This window comes from Tauraco erythrolophus, chromosome 3 (genome assembly GCF_009769465.1).
Source record: "Tauraco erythrolophus isolate bTauEry1 chromosome 3, bTauEry1.pri, whole genome shotgun sequence".
NCBI lineage: Eukaryota > Metazoa > Chordata > Aves > Musophagiformes > Musophagidae > Tauraco > Tauraco erythrolophus.
The window spans coordinates 105,479,538-105,502,055 of record NC_141467.1 but is presented as its reverse complement, the minus strand read 5'-3'; the positions used below and the strand labels follow the sequence as shown (position 1 = coordinate 105,502,055).

At 53.8% G+C, this 22,518-nt stretch overlaps 1 protein-coding gene across 1 annotated transcript in view; it reads right to left on the bottom strand.

The window, feature by feature from the left end:
* The window catches only part of ARHGAP39 (Rho GTPase activating protein 39), a gene marked incomplete at its 3' end in the record, with an annotated part of 152,686 nt that overhangs the window by 27,019 nt on the left and 103,149 nt on the right, over positions 1-22,518 (bottom strand). The window contains exon 3 of the mRNA XM_086609342.1: positions 5,969-6,049. Within this exon, the coding sequence (XP_086465468.1) occupies positions 5,969-6,049 (81 nt within the window). The remainder of the gene's footprint in view (positions 1-5,968; positions 6,050-22,518) is intronic.

Genomic DNA, 22,518 nt, shown 5'->3' with positions numbered 1-22,518 from the left:
GAACGTGGTCAGGGCAAGAGTTGGACATTGAATACTCCCATGGCTGGAGAACAAATCCAGCACCATCTGGAGCACACAGCCCGCATTGAGAGCCAAGAGATGAAGAGAACCATAGAAAGATGGCAAAGCGCAGCCATGTCTCAAAGCAGAGTCGCCCAACAGACAAACACAACCAGCTCCTAAACCTCAGGTGCCTGATGGGCCACACAAGGCTCTGTGGAGCTATCAGAGAGATGGTGCCAGGTCTTTTGGAAGCCAACCCCAATTCCCTCCTTACTTCCATACTTGCTCTGTTAGACAGTCAGCTATGAAGTGACTCCTGTTGACCATGAGATGTTGCGAACCATGAGAAGATCACAGACTTCTTTAAACTCTCCTGGCTGGGGAGGTCAAGGAAAAACTGAGGAAGAACACATCAAGCGCACTACAAGGATCCCATGCAGATGTAGCACTTGCTGTCCTGCTCTCCTAACACTCCCCCAGCAGAACCAGGATCCACTCCTCCCTGCGCATGGGTTGGACATCCTATCTGTCCGCTGCTGGAGAACAGTCAACTGATCACCTCTGCTTCCACATCTGACCTAGGAGTTACAGATCAAACAGAGCAGCCACGCCAAACTGGACGTGTCCCTAGAAGCCGGACATTATGCTCGAGTGAACACATTTCTCAACTTCTCCCACAGCAGAGTTGCCTACAGCAGGGACCGGAGCACATTTTTGGGTCTGGTTCTTCTGTTCTTGGCCAAGTCCCCCCGAAATGAACCTCCTGTTTCCCAGTGGGCTGAAGGGGAGAAGAAGGTCATTAATGCTGTGCTCCATGTCCGACGTGCTGCGTTTCCCTCAACCATGAAGCTCCCAGTGTTTTCCTGGTGTCCACAAACCCCCGACCACCTGCACGTGGTACACAGCGTCCATCCGATCAGCAGTATGGGAAAATGAAGGTCACAGGAGCAGAGCAGCTGCGGGCTGGGAGAGGAGACAAATTCAGAGGAGCAAGTTGAAGGTCTCTGATCTGAAGACCAGCTCTAGTAGCCTTGGTCCCTCCACCCATTGCCTGGTCAACACACGCATGGGATGACAACAGAGACCTGGGATTTGTCCCACATGGGAGACAGACTTATTGACGAAGACAACGGCACGGATTAGCGGAGTTTGACCCTCCCAAAAAATGAGGACATTAAGCAACGGGGCTCCAGGGACCACAAACCAGAAGGAACAAAGAGGAAAGGGTTAAGCACAGTTATCGTAATTGTCTGTCTTGATGGGATTTGGATGCCGGGGCTTTCCTACAAAGCCCTTCCAGACAGACGGAGCAAGATGTCATCCTCTTAACGACACCCACTAATCTTTGTTCTAGTAGAAGATGTCTCGGAGCAATTGTTGGCCGGGAGCACCAAAGCCACCGCTCTCAAGGAAGCAGAAAAAAAAAAATCCCTGCCTGCTCCAGAGGGTGCTGCTGCAGCTCCTGGGGCCACTTGGGGAAGACAATGCCACAGATGAGGGTGGTCTCCCAGCTGAACCCCACAGGACTTCTCCCCCATCAGCTGACCTCCTGCCTCTCCGTCTGCCTGTACCCAGCCTTCACGTGAGGACAGCTGTCCCCTCTCGAGCCACCCTGCTCCCACGCTTTGTCCAAACATCAGTAAGTCCTGCAGCTTCTCCTTTCCCGTCCAGAGGGGAGGAGATGATGGAAGTGGGTACACACATGCCCAGAAGGGAGCAAGTCACAGCCTAGGTCTCCCCAAGCTTCCTCAGCCACCAGAGACCTACAGAGGTGTTGTGTAACTCAATCCTCTGTCCCTCTGCCAAGTCCACTGTCTGCCCACCTCTTATCTTGACCTTCAAAGGAGGCAACGTGCACTTACCATGGCTTTGGGAAAAATCTGTGGGACTAACACAAGACTTGGTGAGGAGGAGAGGGCTGGAAGGACCTTAGAAGGCTGTTGGGCTGGACACCTGATTTCCCACCCAACTATCAAGCCTCCAGGATCATTTCACGAACGGTGTTTGGGAGAGGCTGGACCCAGAGAAGCCGGGGCAGTGTCACTCTGGTGGAAGTGCTTGAGGTCTCAGGCCACAGAAGGTGTCCTGCCAGGCTGGGACATGCACCATGCTCGGCGGTGGAGTCCTTCAAGCTTTGGTTGGCTGCCAGCCTGTTCTGCAGTCACCACCTTAGCTCTGGCATGAACCTGTGGGATGTACAGGGCAAGACAAGAGATTCCCCCATCCCTCTGCAAGCTGGCCAAGGGTGTTGGAGCACCAGCCTTTCTGAAAAACCTGTCCCTGAGCATCAGCAAGAGGTGTCTGGACTGTGCTCCTCCCACTCATGCCTTGGTCACTTCGGACAGAGGTACCTCAAGGGTCTTCCCATTCCCATGAGGGACCACGTGTGCATCTCCCTGAGCGACCCAGAGGCAGACACCAACGTTGGGCTTCCAGATGGCCTCCCCTGTGCTGCCCACCATCGTCCCCCAGAAACACCCTTTGCACCTTCTGGGATCTGCTTGACCTTGGTCCATCCAAAGAAGAGCTGCCAGTCAAGCTCTGAAGAAGCTGAAACCAAGACGCCTTTATGCGGGGTGATTTTTTGGGACGTGCCGTGCACCCTCCTCCTTTAAAATCAACCCTGCCGCAACGACGCGGATCTGGTGAGCTTTGATCCCAGCTTTCACCAGCGCTGGACCAGCGGGCACGTGGCACTCACACGGTTAAAAAAAACCCACCCCAGGCTGTGCCAGCGCCTCTCTCCATCTCAGCTCCTCTCTCCATCTCGCTTGGCAGCCCCGAGACAGAGGGCACTTGAGACTCGTTCTTCCAGAAGGAGATCACTCTCAGCTAATTAAGCAAAGCTGCTAATTAGCTTCCTGGTTGGAAGTGACTGGGGGGAGGGCAGCAAGGGGCTGTCCATGGTTTTTTTTTTTACAGGAGGTAAAGTTGGAGTTGGGAAGATGGAGGCATCTCCTGCAGCCAAGCACATGCTGATGCAGCCAGGTCCCGGGCGCTGACCGCCGTGAAATTTAATCTTTTAATTGCTTGGGCGGCCGCGGGCACCGGCCAGCCGGTGGGCACCGGCCGTCGGCCCCAGAACCCACGTCGTCCCTCGGCTCCGATTGCAGCTCGTGCCCGGCACCGCCCGGCTGGCGGCGGGTCGGAACCCACCAGCGCCAAATCACTAACCCTGTTTGCAGAAAACACTCGCTCGGCATAGAACGTGGTGTGTCCCCGTCCCTGCTCCATGTCCCCGTCCCTGCTCCGTGTCCCTGTCACCATTCCGTCGCCGCTCTGTGTCCGCTCCATGTCCCCATCACCGCTCCGTGTCCCTGTTGCCACTCCATGTCGCTGCTCCATGTCCCTGTCGCCGCTCTGTGTCCACTCCATGTCCCCGTCCCTGCTCTGTGTCCCCGTTGCCGCTCCGTGTCCCTGTCACTGCTCCACGTCCCCATCACCACTCTGTGTTGCCATTCCGTGTCCCCGTTGCCACTCCATGTCCCCATCACTGCTCCATGTCCCCATCCCTGCTCCATCACTGCTCTGTGTCCCCATTGCCACTGTGTCCCCGTCCCTGCTCCATGTCCCCGTCCCTGCTCCGCATCCCCGTCGCCGCTCCATCACTGCTCTGTGTCCCCGACGCCGCTCCATGTCCCCATCACTGCTCCATGTCCCTGTCGCCGCTCCACATCCCCGTCCCTGCTCCATCACTGCTCCGTGTCCCCGTCACCACTCTGTGTTGCCATTCCGTGTCCCCGTTGCCACTCCGTGTCCCCGTCCCTGCTCCAAGTCCCCGTCGCCACTCCGCATCCCCGTCCCTGCTCCATCACTGCTCCGTGTCCCCGCTGCTGCTCTGCGTTGCCGTTCCATGTTCCTGTCGCTGCTCTATGTCCACTCCGTGTCCCCATCACTGCTCCATGTCCCCGTTGCCACTCTGTGTCCGCTCCATGTCCCCGTTGCCGCTCCATCACCACTCTGTGCCCCATCACCGCTCTGTCCCTGCTCCATGTCCCCGCCACCGCTCCACCTCGCTCGGCTACACCCCCGGCTGCAGGCTCTGCTCCCGCTGCCAACGCCGACCCAACCGCGCTCGATGGCCGACAGCAGAGCAGAGGAGGCACCTCCAAACCCCATTTCCAAACCCAACGGCAGGTCCGCACCTTCCAAATCACGCTCCTTCCGCTCTTCCTCACTTCTCCTTCTTCCTCACATCTCCTTCTACGCAGAAGGGATGCTTTGGAGTAAAGCTGTCCGCGGGCAGGTTGCGCCAAGCTCACCCCGGTGCTCCTGGAGAACGTTCTGCTGGTGAGGACAAACACCAGATCCCATCACCCTACACGTTTCCTCTCCTAGAAAGTTTATTTTTCCTCTTCCTTGCTTAAGTAGCGATGAATTCCGATGCTCCCGGGAGGTCGCTGCAGCAGCAGTGAATTACGGGGCAGGGAGGATGGCACGCGGCCAACGCCGTCGGGCGATTTTTCCGCTCGCCCGCCTCTTGAACTGGGATGGAAGATTGCTGCTAACCACACCGACGTGGATCGGCTCGCCAAGCCGTGCCATCACGGAGCGGTGGGGAAGGGAAGGCAGAGCGTCGTGCCCTCCCGGTCCCTGCTGCCGGCGTGGGGGTGGTGAGCAAAGCAAGAGCTAGAGGTGCTTCAACTCGTTTGCATCTCCAGAAAAACACAGAAACTGGGGGTTTTGGTCAAAACCCAAAGCAACCAGGCAGGCTTCAAGTCCAAAACCCCCAAAGTCTGACCACAGTCTGTTGTCTTCAAGGTGGGAATTGGGATGAACGTGGTGTTGCAGAGAAAGGCTTCAGGCCACCACTTGTTGGCAGGTCTGTATTAGTAAAAGCAGTCAGTGCAGGCGTCCATCCTCCCTCTTCCCACCCGATTTGATCCAGATGATGCCAGCAGGTGCCAAAAACCCTACCCGCACAAACTGGGATGGAGTCAAGGGTCTGTCTGGGTCCGTGGGGAGGTGCCGGAGGTTGCAGAGCCCTCACCACCACCTCCATCCTGGCAGGTGCTGACCAAGGAGGACATCTCCCAAACGCTTTGGGGCAGGATGAGGTGGGTCAGCTGAGATGCCTCCTTTGACCACCAAGAAAGAGTGGCCAAGGAGCCACTCAGGCTGCATCAGGAGCAGTTTCTGAGCCCCCCTGAATCCATCCCTGCTCATGGTACTTTGGGTTTTGAAAGCAAAAAGCGGCGATGCTGGCACTGGGCCAAGCTCCAGGAGCCCAGAACACGATCGTAACCCACCTCTGATCATCTACATAGATCCGAGACAGAGAAAGCTCATATCTATCTTACAAACAGATTTGGGAAGCAGTTGGACACACAGGCTGGAAGACATGGTTCATTTCTCAGGAGGCTTTCCCACCCCTGAGGCCCTACGGAGACAGCACACCAGATCAGCTGGGCTCGCTGTGGCGGTGGATTAAATCCATACCCACATGGACTTGCTTATACTCATGCAAAAATCCCAGTAAAGAGCCTAGAAACCAGTTCCAGTGTGGAGAGACATTCAAGCCACCGCCCCACCATGATGTTGCAGGTGTTGGGGTGCATCAGCACGGGTAAGTCCCGTCCTGCTGGTGGAGCCTAACGAAACCCCACGGATCAGGAGCTCACCCTCACCACCGGACAGCTCTGGTGCTCCTCCTGTCCTGCTTCAGTTTCTCATCATGGGTAGGAGCCACTCAAACGAGGACCACGGCATAAAGGAGATGGATGGTCCCTGCTCCAAAGAACCACCAAAATTTATCCCAAGGTTTATTTAAGGGCAGCAGCAAAGCTCAAAACCTCGGCACGTGAAGGGGAGGAGAACCAGAAGAGCACAAAGAAAACACTGGTGTCACTCGCTGCCCTGTCCCCGCAGATCAGCCGGTGGCACACGGGCTGTCCCACGCCCCCACCTCACCACCCAGGCCACGTTGCAGACCCCAACCCCGATACCGGAGGGAAATTTCGGCTACCTGTAGTGGAGGAGTTGACCTTCCGCACTGTAATCCCGATAAATGTCATATTCTTTCTCAAACACTCCGGAAGGCGACGAACTGCAACACAGGAACGGTGAAGAAGGAGTTACCACCGGTGACTGCGACGCGCGCGCGCCCTCATTAAAGTCTCCTTCGCTTTGGGATTAACGAAGACACATCCGCGGAGATGGTCTACAAGTCCCTGGTAGTCTGGGCTCTCTACTCAAGACCTACTCCCCCCTCCTCGTGTCAAGCTTTGAGTCATTAACCCGTTGTTCAGAAGATGATGACCAAGCCCTCCATGGCTGCGGTCTCCAGCTTCATTTCAAACCTTGCAAACGCCACGTTCTCCCTTAAAACAAACTTATTTGTGACATGTAGACACGCCTGGACAGATCCTAAACATCTCATAGCTTTGTCCCACCCATGGTCCTTCCCAAGTGCAGCCCCTCCTCGTACCTCAAGCATCACTCTCGTTCCGCACTCATCTCAGATGGCCAGAGCCAACACAGGCAGAGCTGGTGAGCCCCAGAAAAGCCCTTTTTGGCACATTTTCATCTACCACATTGCAGCCAGTTACATCTGAGCCTGCAGAGCTCTTGCTCCTGGAAGATGGACAATGTCAGAGCACCAACAGCTACCAACCTATTCCAAGAGACACCTTACCCGAGCGTGCTCGTTGGAGAAACGTGGAAAAAAGCACCTGGAGGTGCAGGATGGCATTTACACGCTGTGTTTTGGGCTATCACCAGCTTGAAGTCTCTCCTGTACGAGCAAACCTACTCTTGCTCCACGTTCACTTTGGCTTCACGCTTGCCCAGCAGTCTAGTGTCCATCTGGAGACCCTCCAACACCTCCCAATGAGCCACGCGACCAGCATTAGTCATTGCCTTAATAGTCCTCTGCTGTGGGGATGGGCAAATAATCAGGCTCGTGCAGGAAACGCCAAGTGAGGAGCAAGTTCTTGGACGTTTGCTCCGCATCAGAACGTATGTGATAGTTTGATGGGGGGGGTGTTCTGGTGGCAGGGGAGGGGATTTGCTCCCTGTGCCACCAGATCTGAGTCCCATCCCCCCCGGGGGGTTGAGCCAAATTGGCGCCTCTGCGAATGGCCCTATTTAAGTTGGGACAAAGGGAAAGGGCGGGAAAGGGCTCTTTGCTCAGGAGCGAGGAGAGAGCAGGAAGGCGCTGCCCTCGCTCCCGGCTCCCGGCCAGGTGGCCGCTCGGGCCCGGGCCGGCGCCATGTGCTCAAGATGGCGCCGGGGGAGCCGCATGGGGGGCTCGGGAAGCGCCCCACTCCCGGGGTGCCCGCCGGGCCGAGCTCCCCAAGAGAGGATTAAGATCTAAGAGAAAACAACCACAACGACCGGGTCAGCCAAGATGGAGCAGGAGGAGGTGTGCTGGAGCTGAGGCTTCCCTTGCAATCGGTGTGAAGATGGCAGGCGGCCCCCCTGCAGCCAGGGTGTACTCGGCGGGGCAGAGACCCACTCGTGGCCCGTGGAGAGACCCACATCGGGAAGGAGATGCCTGAGCCCAGGAGAGGTCGTGGAGCAGGGGATGCGCGACCAGGTACTGTTGATAATGGGGCATGGAATGCACGACGAGGTCGTGGAGGCATCTGGAGTCCGTGGGACGCCCCACGCCGACGCGAGTGGCAGCAGCTCCCTAAGAGGCCGAGACTGGTAAAGCCCGAACTGGTGCGATCCATGGGGAGGATTGCAATCCTGCGGGCAGGACTCACGCTGGAAAAGTTTGGGGACTTTTTTCTTCATGAGTAGGGGATCCACTGAAGCAAGGGAAAAATGGTGTAAAGACTCCTCCTCCTTTAAGAAAGGAGCAGCAGGAACAACAGGGATGAACTGACCTGCACTCCCCATTCCCTGTCCCCCTGCGCCACCGGGGGGGAGGTAGAGCCGGGAACAAAAGGAAACGGGGTGGGGAGGTGTTAAGATCTGGCCTTGTTTTGTCTTTCTCCTCTCAAGTAACCGGTTTCGTTCCCTTGTGTCTCTCGTTAAGTAACTGTTAATAAATTGTTTTGTTTTATGAAGAAAGCCTGAGTCATGTTTTGCCCGGGACCATGGTTGGTGGGTGCTCCCTCTTGGTTCTTGTCTCGACCCTCAGTCCAAAAAACCACGACAACGTAACAGTGGACATCTGGAGAAATAACTTTGTTCTGAGCAGTTTTGGGAGAAACGGCGTTAAAACCAGCCCCTCCGTACACGTCAAGTTCTTCCGTTGGTTTCGGAAGAAGAAAAAAGGAAAAGAAACAAATCTTCTTAATAGGATAAACCTCCAAAATTTTATTCAAGTAAGAGGCACTAAAATTAAGCTTCTGCCAAAGCTAATTCCTTCTAAGCCCCGAAATTACGACTGTGTTGAATTCCTTAATCCCTTTTTCCTCCCGAACGCTCATGAATGAACGCTCCTCCTCCTCCTCCATGACGCCCAGTGTCTTCTCAAGAGAAAGGCATCAGCTCTGATGCCCGGTGCTGTACCCAGATTCATGGCTCCGGGATCTCCTCCCCAGTGGCCAAAGCCCCGGATGGAATGGAATTAACACTCGGGAAGGTTCTTAACGAAGAGCCCCGCTGCTGAAAGAGCCCATACCTGACGTTTACCAAAGAGAAAAGCAGTGGATGTTGGGAAAAGACCTCAAGGAAGGTCTTCTTCAGGCAAGTTCTTGTGGTCAAAGCCAAGCAATGGAAAGACCCTCATGGCAAACAGGTTTGTCTTCTGGTGGTAGCGTCCCTGCCCAACCATGGCCTGGAGAACCTTCAAGGACTATGTCATCTGTGCAAATCCCTGGTGCTGTTGGAGCTGAAAGGAGACTCCTCTTTTCTCTACGTTCCCCCAGGAACCAAAGACTTCAGGACGACCTTAGCTTCCCTACACAAAATCTGTCTGTTTGCCCTACTTCATGGACCTTTTGGACCAAAAAGACCTGCAAGGTAAGAACCGTCCTCCTGGGTGAGACCAATGGTGTCTCCAGCCCAGTACTCTGCTTCAAGCCACGGCAGCAAGAGATGCTGTTTATGGAGAGCTCGTGACCTCGGTTGCTACCTGTGGTCCATGCCCTTGTGCCCCACAGCACCCAGTTCCTGTGCTGGGGGCCACAGCAGGGAGATGTCCTCCAAGGCACCTGCTTCAGAGATGTTTATGGACTGGTTGTCTCGAATTTGTATAATCCCTTCCCGAACACGCCGCAATATCAACCTCCACAGCTTCCCACCACGGCAAATTCCAGCAGTTTGCTACCGGCTGTGCACCCCCTTCTCCAAAAAAAATGACAAAAAAAATCACCTGATCATTGGCCGTTCCTTCTGGCCTCATATTTTTCACAACTCGTGCAAGTACGGGCACCCAGCACGTCCCCTTGGATCTCAGGGCAAACCCTCCTCCCTAAAGCCAACGGGAATCTGGGAGCAAGGTGGGGATGAAGCCTCCTCCAGGCACCGGCTCCCAAAGTCTCCATCTTTTCTCATGCCTACCTGACAGAGAAGATCTGAAGGAGCACACAGCAGGACCACAAGTGTCTGGCAACCAGTTATCAGGAAACGAGCCAACCGTAAATTCCCAGTAACGACGTCAGCTGCTTCTCAGCCAACGCGCAGCTGTCGGAATTTCAGATGTTTTCATGCAAAGGTTCTTCCAAACACAGCGAAGATCATGTGGCTTTTAATATTCCGGCCCGTGGCAGCTGGATGCATGAGGTGAGGGATGGGTCATTCCCATCTGGCTTCAAAACTTGGATGAAACATCTAAGGAGGGAGATTCCGCTCCTGACTCGGTGTTCCGTGCAGCGCACGGTACAGTACAACACTTGTCTTCACGCAGCTCCTTCTGCTCTTCCTATCCCAGGATGAATTTGAAACTGGAGCTCCGAATCATGTCCAGGAGCACGGACAACCCATGAGGCTGGTGGGGTGAAAGAGCTTTTTTCTCAAATACACATCCTGACTTGACGGGATTCACTTTTTAAAGGAAGTTTCCTTAGGCTGCCACCTCCTCCTCTGGAGATGAGTTGATTAAAACCTCAGGTCTCACCGACGTACAATCCACGCGTGGTCCAAAACCACCAGGCAAAGCGGTAAGATGGAGACCGACTGGAGACTTTCAAATCCATCCCACCAGCCGAGCCAGATCAGGAGTTAAGATGGCTGCCAGCACGCTGTGGGTGGCACTGCTCCTCACTCAGGTACTGATGACTCACACTTGGCTTCGTTATCGTCGCCATCAGCTCTTGCCAGAGAAGCTGCAAACGAGATGATTGATGGCAAAGATCACCTCCATCTGCAGCACCACGAGCTGCAAGCTTCAAGGTCAGGATGAACCTGGGACATCACCCTGCATCCTACAGGAGATGAAAACTCACCTCTCTGCTGCCGCTGCTAAGGTCTCACTCCTTATTTTTGGGGCGATTTTAGCAAGTTCTGAACAAAAAGATGCCATGAGGTCACAGCATGTAGACTGCCAAGACTAAAAGAAGACCTGGCTAGCTGACCTCTGTCCCTGGAACTGGAGATCTGACTCGTGTTGGAAAGAAATATCACACCACAAGCAGGAGATGATCAGGGAACTGGTGACAGTCTTCCACCAGATAACACATTCTGGAGGACAAAGGTGCTGAGGGATGCTGAAGTTCACAGACATCAAATTATGATGTTTTGTTTCATCTTTAAAAATTGGAAGGCATTTTGCAGACCTACATTTGGTTCTGGGTCTCAAGGCTACTAATGTTTGAGATGCAGAGATCTGTTCCATCTCTACTGGAAGCCATGGTCAGGATGGACCAGGTGTCTCCACACCTTCTGTGCTGAACAGAGCAGGCAGGTAGGGTCCCTTCACCCTTGAGGAGAGATTTGGGGGGCTAAGAGGGCATTTAAAAGAAGCTTTCCAGAACAAAAAGCCATCTCCAAGGTATTGAAGCATGCACCACCCTTGTTTGTCTTGAGACCAGGAGGTGACGCAGCTGGTGCACAGGGTGCCCAGGCCAGACCCTGCCTGGAAACATGGAAGGTCAATGTGATGGTGGTCAGGGAGCTGCCAAAGCCGTGGAAATGATGAAGCATCAAGGTTAGCACGACATGAGTGGTCATCAAAAGCATGAAGACGACAGGTTGTGACATGAGCATGTCATCTTATGTTTGCTGAAGGTGCCTCTCCCCGAAGCTGTGACGTCTCGAGGGAGAAAAGGGTCAAAGATGCCAACTCTGCCCACCACCCCACCTGGGACCAGGTGAGGGAGGGGATTGCTCTGCAGGGGGTGGTCTGTGTCCGCAGGAGGTGGAAAAGTGACAGATCAAGGAGCAGTTCCCCATCCTGGCCGGACTCAACACACTGAACCTCGGCTTGTAGAGCCAAGATTCAATCCTTGGTCTTGCCAATAAATAAAACTGATCTTCTTCACCTGCTCATTTTCCTGCTGAAGCCTGGAGCCCGGTGTGGAGAAGGACCTCTGCAAGAAGCTGAGGGTGCTGCTTGGAGCAGGCTGGAGTGCTGAGACACCCATCCAGCCTACAGAACCAACGGTAGCTCAAGAGCTGCCCTGCTTCCCCACCAGGCCAGGGGCTGGTTAGCTGGGGAGAGCTGGCTCAGATTTGGGAAACAGCTTAACTACAGGCAGCAGATCCCTCGGGGAGGAGCAAGTGCTTCTGTCCCAACTGAGCAAAACCACCTCTTCTGCTGCAGGAACGTGGAAACTTGTCAAAGCACGCAGACGCTCGGCAGTCAGACTCAGACCCACAAAAGCAAAGATCTACATGGTTTTAGAAAGGAACAGTCATGGGGGCTTAAAGCTTGTAGACCTTAAAGCTTGCAGACCCTAGAGCTTGTAGACTTGAAAACTTGCAGACCTTAAAGCTTGTAGACCTTAAAGCTTGTAGATCTTAAAGCTTGTAGATCTTAAAGCTTGCAGATCTTAAAGCTTGTAGACCTTAAAGCTTGTAGATCTTAAAGCTTGCAGACCTTAAAGCTTGCAGACCTTAAAGCTTGTAGACCTTAAAGCTTGCAGACCTTAAAGCTTGCAGACCTTAAAGCTTGCAGACCTTAAAGCTTGTAGACCTTAAAGCTTGTAGACCTTAAAGCTTGTAGATCTTTTAAAGCTTGTAGACCTTAAAACTTGCAGATCTTAAAACTTGCAGATCTTAAAGCTTGTAAACCTTCAAGCAGCACCACCAGCACAGTGTCTCTGCAGACAACGGTCCTCCTGGCGACCTAGACTCAGCTATGCCGTCAGCTATGTCCTGAAAGCCCCATGACCACGATATGTCACATGAAGAACAGCGCAAGTTGCTACTCAGACTTTGCTTAGGCCTCTCTATAGAATCATAGAATCATAGAATGGTTAGGGCTGGAAGGGACCTTCAAAGGCCATCTAGTCCAACCCCCCTGCAAGGAACAGGGATATCTCCAACTAGATCAGGTTGCTCAGGGCCTCGTCCAACCTGGCCTTGTACATCTCCAGGGATGGAGCATCCACCACCTCTCTGGGCAACCTGTTCCAGTGTTCTACAACTCTCATGGTAAAAAATTTTTTCCTAATATCCAACCTGAATCTACCTCCCTCTATTTTAAAACCATTACCCCTTGTCCTATCATAACTGGCCCTCCTGAACAGCCTCTCCCCATCTTTCCTGTAGGCCCCCTTGAGGTACTGGAAGACCGCTAGAAGGTCACCCCGGAGCCTCCTTTTCTCCAGGCTCAACAGCCCCAACTCTTTCAGCCTGTCCTCATAGGAAAGGTGCTCCAGCCCTCTTATCATCTTCGTGGCCCTCCTCTGGACCCTCTCCAACTGGTCCATGTCCTTCTTATGTTGGGGGCTCCAGAACTGGACGCAGTACTCCAGGTGAGGTCTCACGAGGGCAGAGTAGAGGAGGACAATCACCTCCCTCGACCTGCTGGCCACGCTCCTCTTGATGCAGCCCAGGACGCGGTTGGCCTTCTGGGCCGCAAGAGCACATTGCCGGCTCATATTGAGCTTCTCGTCCACCAGTACTCCCAAGTCCTTCTCCTCAGGGCTGCTCTCGATCCATTCTCCGCCCAGTCTGGATCGACTATAGCTCCATCAAACCATCCTTCCAGTCCAATCCTGGAAAATCCTTACTGGTGTGGAGCCTGGAAGAGCCCTGCTTGAAGCTACAAACCCTGTCACCCGGGTTCAGAGGCACGGCACGCCGTGCAGGACACAGGCAGACCGATGCTCTCCAGAGGTGAGGAGGCTATTTGCCTTTCTGGTGTATCTAAGGACCTTTGATCATCCCACCAACTTCAGCAAGACCAACAGCAAAAGCCACCCTACAAGTGATGCCCGTGCACGCCGTGCCGTGTTCAAGCACAGGTCAGATCTGTGCTGGGCTGCGACGTCCCACCAGCAAAACCCATTTGATGCTTTGTTTCTGCAACAGTGAGGTCACTGCGTAGAAGAGCACAAGTCAACTCTGCTCCACCATCTCCATGTAGCTACAGGCATGAGAAGCACCAGCCCCAAGTCGCTGGAGAGAGACAGGTATTGCAGGAAGCACCTTAATCCCAGAATCCTCGACTAGGTTGGGTGGGAAGCGACCTTTAAAGGTCACCTAGTCCAACCCCCCTGCCATGAGCAGGGACGTCTTCCACTAGACCAGGTTGCTCAGAGCCTCGTCCAACCTGGCCTCGAATATTTCCAGGGATGGGGCATCTACCACCTCTCTGGGCAACCTGTGCCAGTGCCTCACCACCCTCATGATAAAAAATTTCTTCTGTTTAATCCAGTCTGACCTTCATCAAGCACAAGAAATGGCTTCCTGGGGGAAGCAGGAGAAGGGTAGGGGCCAAACGCTCCGTTACATCGGAGATCTCCGCGGAGATTCCCTGCTCGGCTCCCATGGCGCTGTCTCCGGGCATCGGAAGCGGCTCCGGCCCGAGTCTTTGCTCTCCCTGCATCTCAACGGGCGTTCGGTGGGATGGACTCGCCCACTCCATCTATGGTGATCATCCAGACGTGCCCGAAGATGCTGAGTTGGCATGGACAGGGATAATTACTGCTGATGGGAAGGAAACCTGTTCGATTCACAACGAAGGCAGGTTATAGAATCATGGAATGGGTTGGGTTGGAAGGGACCTCAAAGACCAGCCACTTCCAACCCCCTGCCATGGGCAGGGACACCCTCCACTACACCAGGTTGCCCAAAGCCCCATCCAACCTGGCCTGGAACACTTCCAGGGATGGGGCATCTACAGCTTTGCTGGGCAACCTGTGCCAGTGCCTCACCACCCTCTGAGTGAAAAATTTCTTCAATTTTTTCAATGAAAATCTCCCCTCTTCCAGTTTAAATCCATTTCCCCTTGTCCTGTCACTCCACACTCTTGGAAAAAGTCCCTCTCCATCTTTCCTGTAGGCCTCCTTTAAGTACTGGGAGGTGCTGGAAGGTCTCCCCGGAGCCTTCTCTTCTCCAGGCTGAACAGCCCCAACTCTCTCAGCCTGTCTCCAGAGCATGAATTGGAATTGGATGGGAAGGGGGGATATCAAGCTGGCGTGATGCTGGCCACGGTGGATGTGTCACACTGGAGAGACGCAGATGCCTCAGCCCATGTTGTTCGCATGGAAAAACAAATCGATCCCTCACTCAGCTGCCCTATCCATGGAAAAAATTTGGGGAGAAAAGGTGAAGGAAAGAGCCTTGCAAGAACCTGGGGGCCTGGCAGCAGAAAACCATCTCTGCCTCAATACTCCAGTGATCTTCTCCTCAAGGGAGCTGGAACATCTGTGAAAGCCCTTCTGGATCATCCCGCTTACACCCAACTGCGTTACAGGAACATAGCTGGTCCTTCAAAACCTTCTGCTCGCAGCAACGTCCGAGCAGGAGGAAGGACGGTAGGAAACCAAGTGATGGCTCTGCCTGGAACACACCTCCAGGTACGTGGTGGGATGAGCGGGAAGGTGGGAAAGAGCACGAGGGGAGGATAAATGCCGCATTTACGGATGTGGCACAAAATGGATACATTTTGGGCATTAAACTGGAAGAGGGGAGATTTCGATGGGATCTAAGGAAGAAATTCTTCCCTCTGAGGGCAGTGAGGCACTGGCACAGGTTGCCCAGAGAAGCTGTGGCTGCCCCATCCCTGGCAGTGTTCCAGGCCAGGCTGGATGGGGCTTTGGGCAACCTGGTGTAGTGGAGGGTGTCCCTGCCCATGGCAGGGGGGTTGGAACTGGATGGTCCGTGAGGTCCCTTCCAACCAAAACCATCCCAGGATTCTATGATTCTAAGATGTCCCTGCCCATGGCAGGGGGGTTGGAACTAGAAGACCTTTAAAGGTCCCTTCCAACCCAGACCATTTGATGACCGTACGATTCCATGGTTTGCATTAGTCTAAGATGCCACAAAAACGCTACATGCATCACACTAAATGGAAACAAAATGATCATTCCTCAATAAATGCCAATCTGAATGTTTATTCCAGAAAAAAGAGACCCTGTAACATGTTAGTCTGCTCCGAGAGACAATAAACATCAACACGGTCTTCTTACTGCAATGGGAGGAGTCTCCCCACTATCACAATGTCCCCAGTAACTCCAGATCTCCGTGGCTGTTCAGGGGAGCCGGAGGTTGCAGCTCAGAAATCCTGACTTTCAGATGCTGGAGCTCTTCCAGAACAACCCCGCACCCCAGCACGCCCGGCCCTCGTACCAGAAGAGGCTCCAGAAAATCAAGTTGAGCTCTTGTAGCTCCAGCCCATGTTGCCTGCACCAGGCACATGATGCAGCTGCTCCCTCACCATAGAATCATGGAAGGGTTTGGGTGGGAAGGGACCTCACAGACCATCCAGTTCCAACCCCCCCTGCCATGGGCAGAGACACCTTCCACTACACCAGGTTGCTCAAAGCCTCATCCAGGACATCATGGTCTTCAACCATGGACATCATGGTCCTCAACCATGGACGTCAAGAGCTGGAGTTACCTGACAGCTCCTCCTGAGCCCTACGCTGTCCTGCCCAAGGGAATTAGGACAGTTTAATAAGTGGGGGGAAAAAAAATCAAATCAAAATGCCACGAGATGAGCAGCTCCCACCCTCTTGCACCAAACCCCACGTCACCTGCCCAAACACGGTTGGGACCCAGGGCTCTGGGCTAAGCCCCAATTTGCCTAATGGGATCTTGTACGAGCCTAATTACGCCGGAGCCGGATCCCAAAACCGATTGCCAAATGTCTTTTAGGACAATTGCTGAGTCAGATGCCCGGGTGAGGTTCTCAACGTGCTACTGAGCCGCAGCAGCTGCTAAAAATTCCCAACGTTTGCCGTCCGGTGCTGCTCCATCTCAGCACACGCAGGGCACGTGCACTGTGAGGTCCATCAGCTCCAGTACTTCCAACATCCACGTTTTTCCGGCTGTAATCCTTGGTGGGCACAAGAAGGAGCAGAGAACCTCAAAAGTGCAGAGAACATCAGGAGCAGGAGCACCACCACCAACCCCGCGGTGTGAAACGCCAGGAGCCGTGGCGACGGATGAGAAGGAAAGCAGCACATCTGGAGGGGTGGCACATCTGGAGGAGCGGCACATCTGGAGGGGTGGGTGGCACATCTGGAGGAGCGGCACATCTGGAGCTGCCTCCCGCCTCCATCGGAGCCGGCGGCATTTGCAAAAGGCAGGTTTGCATTTTTTTTTGTTCCTTTTTTTTCCCGGTGGGAGCTGTCTCCTGGCGTGGACCTTCCTTGGACACCAAGCTGTGTGGTGCTGTGGACACGCTGGAAGGGAGGGATGCCATCCAGAGGGACCTCAACAGGCTGGAGAGGTGGGCCCGTGTCAACCTTATGAAGTTCAACCAGGCCAAATGCAAGGTCCTACATCTGGGTCGTGGCAATCCCAGGCACAAATACAGACTGGGTGGTGAATGGATTGAGAGCAGCCCTGAGGAGAAGGACTTGGGAGTGCTGGTGGACGAGAAGCTCAATATGAGCCGGCAATGTGCTCTTGCGGCCCAGAAGGCCAACCGCGTCCTGGGCTGCATCAAGAGGAGCGTGGCCAGCAGGTCGAGGGAGGTGATTCTCCCCCTCTACTCTGCCCTCATGAGACCTCACCTGGAGTACTGCGTCCAGTTCTGGAGCCCCCAACATAAGAAGGACATGGACCAGCTGGAGAGGGTCCAGAGGAGGGCCACGAAGATGATAAGAGGGCTGGAGCACCTTTCCTATGAGGACAGGCTGAAAGAGTTGGGGCTGTTGAGCCTGGAGAAAAGGAGGCTCCGGGGTGACCTTCTAGCGGTCTTCCAGTACCTCAAGGGGGCCTACAGGAAAGATGGGGAGAGGCTGTTCAGGAGGGCCTGTTGTGATAGGACAAGGGGTAATGGTTTTAAAATAGAGGGAGGTAGGTTCAGGTTGGATATTAGGAAAAAACTTTTTACCATGAGAGTTGTAGAACACTGGAACAGGTTGCCCAGAGAGGTGGTGGATGCTCCATCCCTGGAGACGTTCAAGGCCAGGTTGGACAAGGCCCTGAGCAACCTGATGTAGTTGGAGATATCCCTGTTCCTTGCAGGGGGGTTGGACTAGATGACCTTTGAAGGTCCCTTCCAGCCCTAACCATTCTATGATTCTATGATTCCCCCATCTGGGGTGGAGGACACTTCCAAGGTGATTTTTCTCATTAATATCCTAAACTGCGGATTGCAACGGCTCCGCCACAGGCACAAATTTGCTTCCGGCAGCTTTAGCGTGGGAAGCAAAATGAAAAAAAAAAAAATATAAAGCATTTTTTTTTCCTTTTTTTTCCCCCCCCTGGACTAGGACGCGGCACCATTTCGCAGCGGCTCGGAGCGCAGCAGAGCTTTTATTTTTCCGACAGGGGAAAGTGAGGACGGAAATAGCACGGCTCGATGGCAAAGCCCAGAATAGAAACGAAATCCCGGCGCCTAATCCCTTGTTCCGATCGCCGGCCCGCCGGGCTCCGTACCCTCAACGACAGCCGCTGCCTCCAACAAAAAGTAAAAGATGGTTTTCTTCGGAGTTACGTAAACGGAATTTCGGGTCTGATGACCTACGTAAGCACTTGGCTGCATCAGGCAAATATCCATCTAATCCCGAGTCCTGCTCTGCAGCCGAGAATTCCAGGAGAGGATATGAAAAAGAAACAGGACCGAGCGCTTCGTCCCCGATTTCATCCTCCAGCCCGGCTTGGAGATGCAAGATATGGATGTTTTGCTGGGAAATATTTGGGAATGGTATGAGGAACTGGAGTTAAATCTTGAGGGGCCGGTAGCTTTATGCTGGAAATGCATTTTCCGCTCCAAATATCCCGGTGTCTTCTCAGCGCAAGAGCTCGGCTCGCGTCGTTGCCGCTGTGACCGCGACGTGAGGCAATGCGAATGGATGAAGGGGTCCGTGGTGCCCGCCGAGCCCAGAAGATGAGTTTCTGAACAGCATCATGGTAAATATTGTCTGCTGGGCAATGCCCCATCCCTGGAAACACTCAAGGTCAGGTTGGATGAAGCTCTGAGCAACCGGATCTAGTGGAAGATGTCGCTGCCCATGGCAGGGGGGTTGGACTAGGTGACCTTCAAAGCTCCCTTCCAACCCAAACCATTCGATGACTCTATGAACTTCTCTAGATCTCTGGCCAGAGGAGCCAACACCAACCACGAAGCCCACCCAGAGGTGGTTCCATACTTGAGTTTCTCATAACGAAGTGAGCAGAATCACAGAATCCTGCAATGGTTTGGGTTGGAAGGGATCTCAAAGACCATCCACTTCCAACCCCCCTGCCATGGGCAGGGACACCCTCCACTACACCAGGTTGCCCAAAGCCCCATCCAACCTGGCCTTGAACACTTCCAGGGATGGGGCATCCACAACTTCTCTGGACAACCTGATCCAGTGCCTCACCACCCTCAGAGGGAAGAATTTCTTCCTCAGGTCCCATCAAAATCTCCTCTCTTTCAGTTCAAAGCCATCACCCCGTGTCCTGTCACTACATACCATTAAATCCCCTCTCAATACTTAGGAGAAGGCAGCAACCGTTGGTGACCTACAGTAGGTGATCACAAGAGGCCACTCTCCCAACATCCACATGGATACCCAGCAGCAGAAACACACGTTAACCCAATTGACTTCCATCATCCTCATGACCTGCTTAGAGGCGCCGCAAGAGACGTAAATAAAGACATGAACAGAACAGAATTTTTCTGCTGGAAGGTACCTACAACGATCATCTAGTCCAACTGAGTTGCTCTTTGACCAGCTATGCTCACTGGGAGAAATCCATGGTGATGCCAAGCATCAGCAGATGAGAATCTCACTTGTGGAGCAAGAGTGCCAGGCTTCTGTCACGATACGGGTGGGAATGACTCCAGCTAAATCCATAATAGGGATAAAACAAGACAAAAAGATGTTGGAAAACAGAAGTCGTGGTGCCCCATCCCTGGCAGTGTTCCAGGCCAGGTTGGATGAGGCTTTGAGCAACCTGGTGTAGTGGAGGGTGTCCCTGCCCATGGCAGGGGGGGTGGAACTGGCTGGTCTTTGAGGTCCCTTCCCACCCAAACCATTCCATGGTTCTGTGACTATGAATCGAGGAGCTCGGCTTTGTGTGCAACCTCCGTGCAACGCGCAATCTGCTCGCAGCACGGGAAAAGCGACGGAGAAAGACGCGTGACCTGGAAAAGTGATTTCCTGCAGAGAGCTCTCGGCTTTAATTACAGTCTGAAAGGCCGTTCCCACCACGCCTCCCATGCCGCAGATGGAGCTGCCTGTCTCCCCCCCAACCCTGATGGTTCCAATTAGCATCCTCCCCAGCATCGTGCCTTACGAGGTTTGTGAAATTTAGGATCTCATGGAACCAGTAGAAGAGCATGAAGCCGGTGGTGGGGCTGCGCGGTAATCATTACACCAAAACCCTTCAGAGCAACTCAACTCTGATGGATCCAGCTGTTTGAAACGAGCTGCCCAAAGGCTGGTGGGTGGAAAAAGGGGTTTGAGCCACGGCCTTGCTCACCTGGATGCTGGACTATCCCATGTCCTGAGGACATGAATCCTTTTATCGGGCAAGGTGTGACCAACAGAAGGTGAAAACGGGAAGCAAGAAGACACGGGACAGCAAAGCAAACACGTGCTGCACCTACAAGCAAAACCAGATCGACCTTCTTCCACACTCTGTTGTCAAAGGAACAGCAATTTGGAGCAGGTCTGTGTAAGAACCCTGGAGGTGGCCCCAGAAACCCATGCCATGGTCTACTGGTGCACCCTTGGCAGTAGGTCAAGGTTGTGGGCAAAGCAGCATCCGTTAAAGGTCACCACCTCGGATCTCGCTGGGTTCGTTCGAGAAGGTGGAATCTCACCTCTGCGGAAAAATAACCCAGTTTGCTCCTCTGCAAGGTTGGTGGGGGAGGAGGGACTAAACGAGCGCGGTGAGGGAAAGGGCAGGGAGGTGGCTCTTCTGCTACGGGCAGCACATCAAGAGGAGGGAAAAAAAAAGTCATCTCCACTTCAATAATCAGTGCTGGTGTCCAGTGGGGTAGAGGGCAAAACCCACATGGAATCATAGGAGGGTTTGGGTTAGAAGCAACCTTAAAGGTCATCTAGTCCAACCCCCTGCCATGGGCAGGGACACCCTCCACTACACCAGGTTGCCCAAAGCCCCATCCAACCTGGCCTGGAACACTGCCAGGGATGGGGCAGCCACAGCTTCTCTGGGCAACCTGTGCCAGTGCCTCAGCACCCTCAGAGAAAAGAATTTTCTCCTCCGTTCCATCTAAACCCACCCTTCCAGTTCAAAACCGTCGCCCCTTGTCCTGGTAAAAAATCTCTCTTCATCTCTCTTAGAAGCCCCCTTTAAGTATTGAAAGGCCCCAAGAAGGTCTCCCTGGAGCCTTCTCTTCTCCAGGCTTCTCCAACTCCCAGTCTTCCTCCATAGCAGAGGTGTTCCAGCCTTCTAACCTTCACCCAGAAGATGCTCCTGACTCCAGACCTTCACTCCAAGAGTCAGTCTGGAGCACGTATCAAACAGGAGAGGTTCAACATGGCCATTGAGAACCCAACCCATCCTTTGGAAAACCTCCTCCCATGGTTAGTTATCTCCGCATTAAATATTGACCGAGCTTCATGGACTTAACCCACAAAAACATTGTTGGAGCCATGGGTGGCCCTGTTCGAGCCTCGGGACGTTGGCAGTACCACGACACCCATTTCCAGATGAACGCACCATGGAAGCGTAAAGGCCACCAAATGCTGTTTCAGAACAAGTGCTACCATGGCAGGCGTGCAGAGGAGAAGGCTGTGCTTGCAGAGGTCACCTTGGCTGCTCGCGGCGGGTCTTCCAGACCTTGGCAGTAGATGCTCAGGAAGCAGAAACGTTCAGTCCTCTGGTACCAGCAGATGGAGGAGGCAACAAGGAGCAGAGCTTATGTATTGCTGCTTTTGGAAACGGCATTTCTGGAGCTACGTGGGGTTTATTTGTGTCCTCCACACTCTTCCTCTACAGGAAGCCTTCAACACTTGGGTTCATCAGCTGGAAGGGGACAAGTGGCACTCGAGTTGCCCCCTCCAGTAGTGATGGTCACATCCTTCCTCTGCCCGAGCTGCCCATGCCAACACATCGCAATAACCCCCTTCCGACCTCAAAGCAGAACAGTTTGGCATCTCGTGGTTTTTAAGAGATGGCAACCCAGAAGAAAGTCCATCCTACAAACCCTGCGTGAGCCTGGGCTGAGGCCAGGTCCATGCAGGAGCTCGCAGCTTTCTCTCCTGGGTGGAGTGCTCCTAAAGGGAGGAGAACCACCTGCTGTTGGCACAGGGGTGCAGCAGGTCTGTGCTCCCCTTCCCACCACGTAGCTGCTCTGCTGGCGTGATGTTGACCCATCCGCAGGAGAAGAGCTCCTTGACACCCAAGCCCTGAGATGGAAAGGAACGTGCCCAACGTAGCCAGCACCCACAGCGTCCTCCCACCAGGCGTGGAGATGTCATCCAGCTGGGAAAATCAAACTTTCGGGTGAAGAAATGCTCTGAATTTCATGCATTACGCTACTGCTGGAGGCAAGACGTTGGGAAGGAAGATTTTTGGGATCTGCTGGATGCTCCTGCACGGCTTTGGGAAGCAAATTCATGTCCTTCCTCATTTTTTCTTCAAGGCAGAGGCTTGTTTTGGAGGAAGGCTGAGAATCTCGGCGAGGATCCAGAAAATCCCCGTGCAGCAGATGCTGCAGAGCCTTATGTCATTGATCCACCTGCGCTCCAACCCCGAGCACGGCAGATCTTCCCACCGCCTTCGGAAAAAAAAGATGGAAATGGAGAGAATCGCACACAAAACTGCGGTTTTGTTCACTCGAGGCGCTGAGGAACAGCTCCCCAGAAACTCAAACCACACGTTTTCTTGGTCTGAGCCATCTTTTCAACCACAAAGCTGCTTTTTTTCCGGGCTGCTGCCTACACCGAGGAGAAGAGTTGGTCTTTTAAAGTCGTGGGTTCACCTGCTCCACCCCGCTCCGTCCCAGACACCCAAGAGGACCGATTACCATCACGCCTTGACCCCAGGCAGCTCCACCACATCTCGGGGATTGCTTTGCAAGCGAGCACCCCTCAGCTC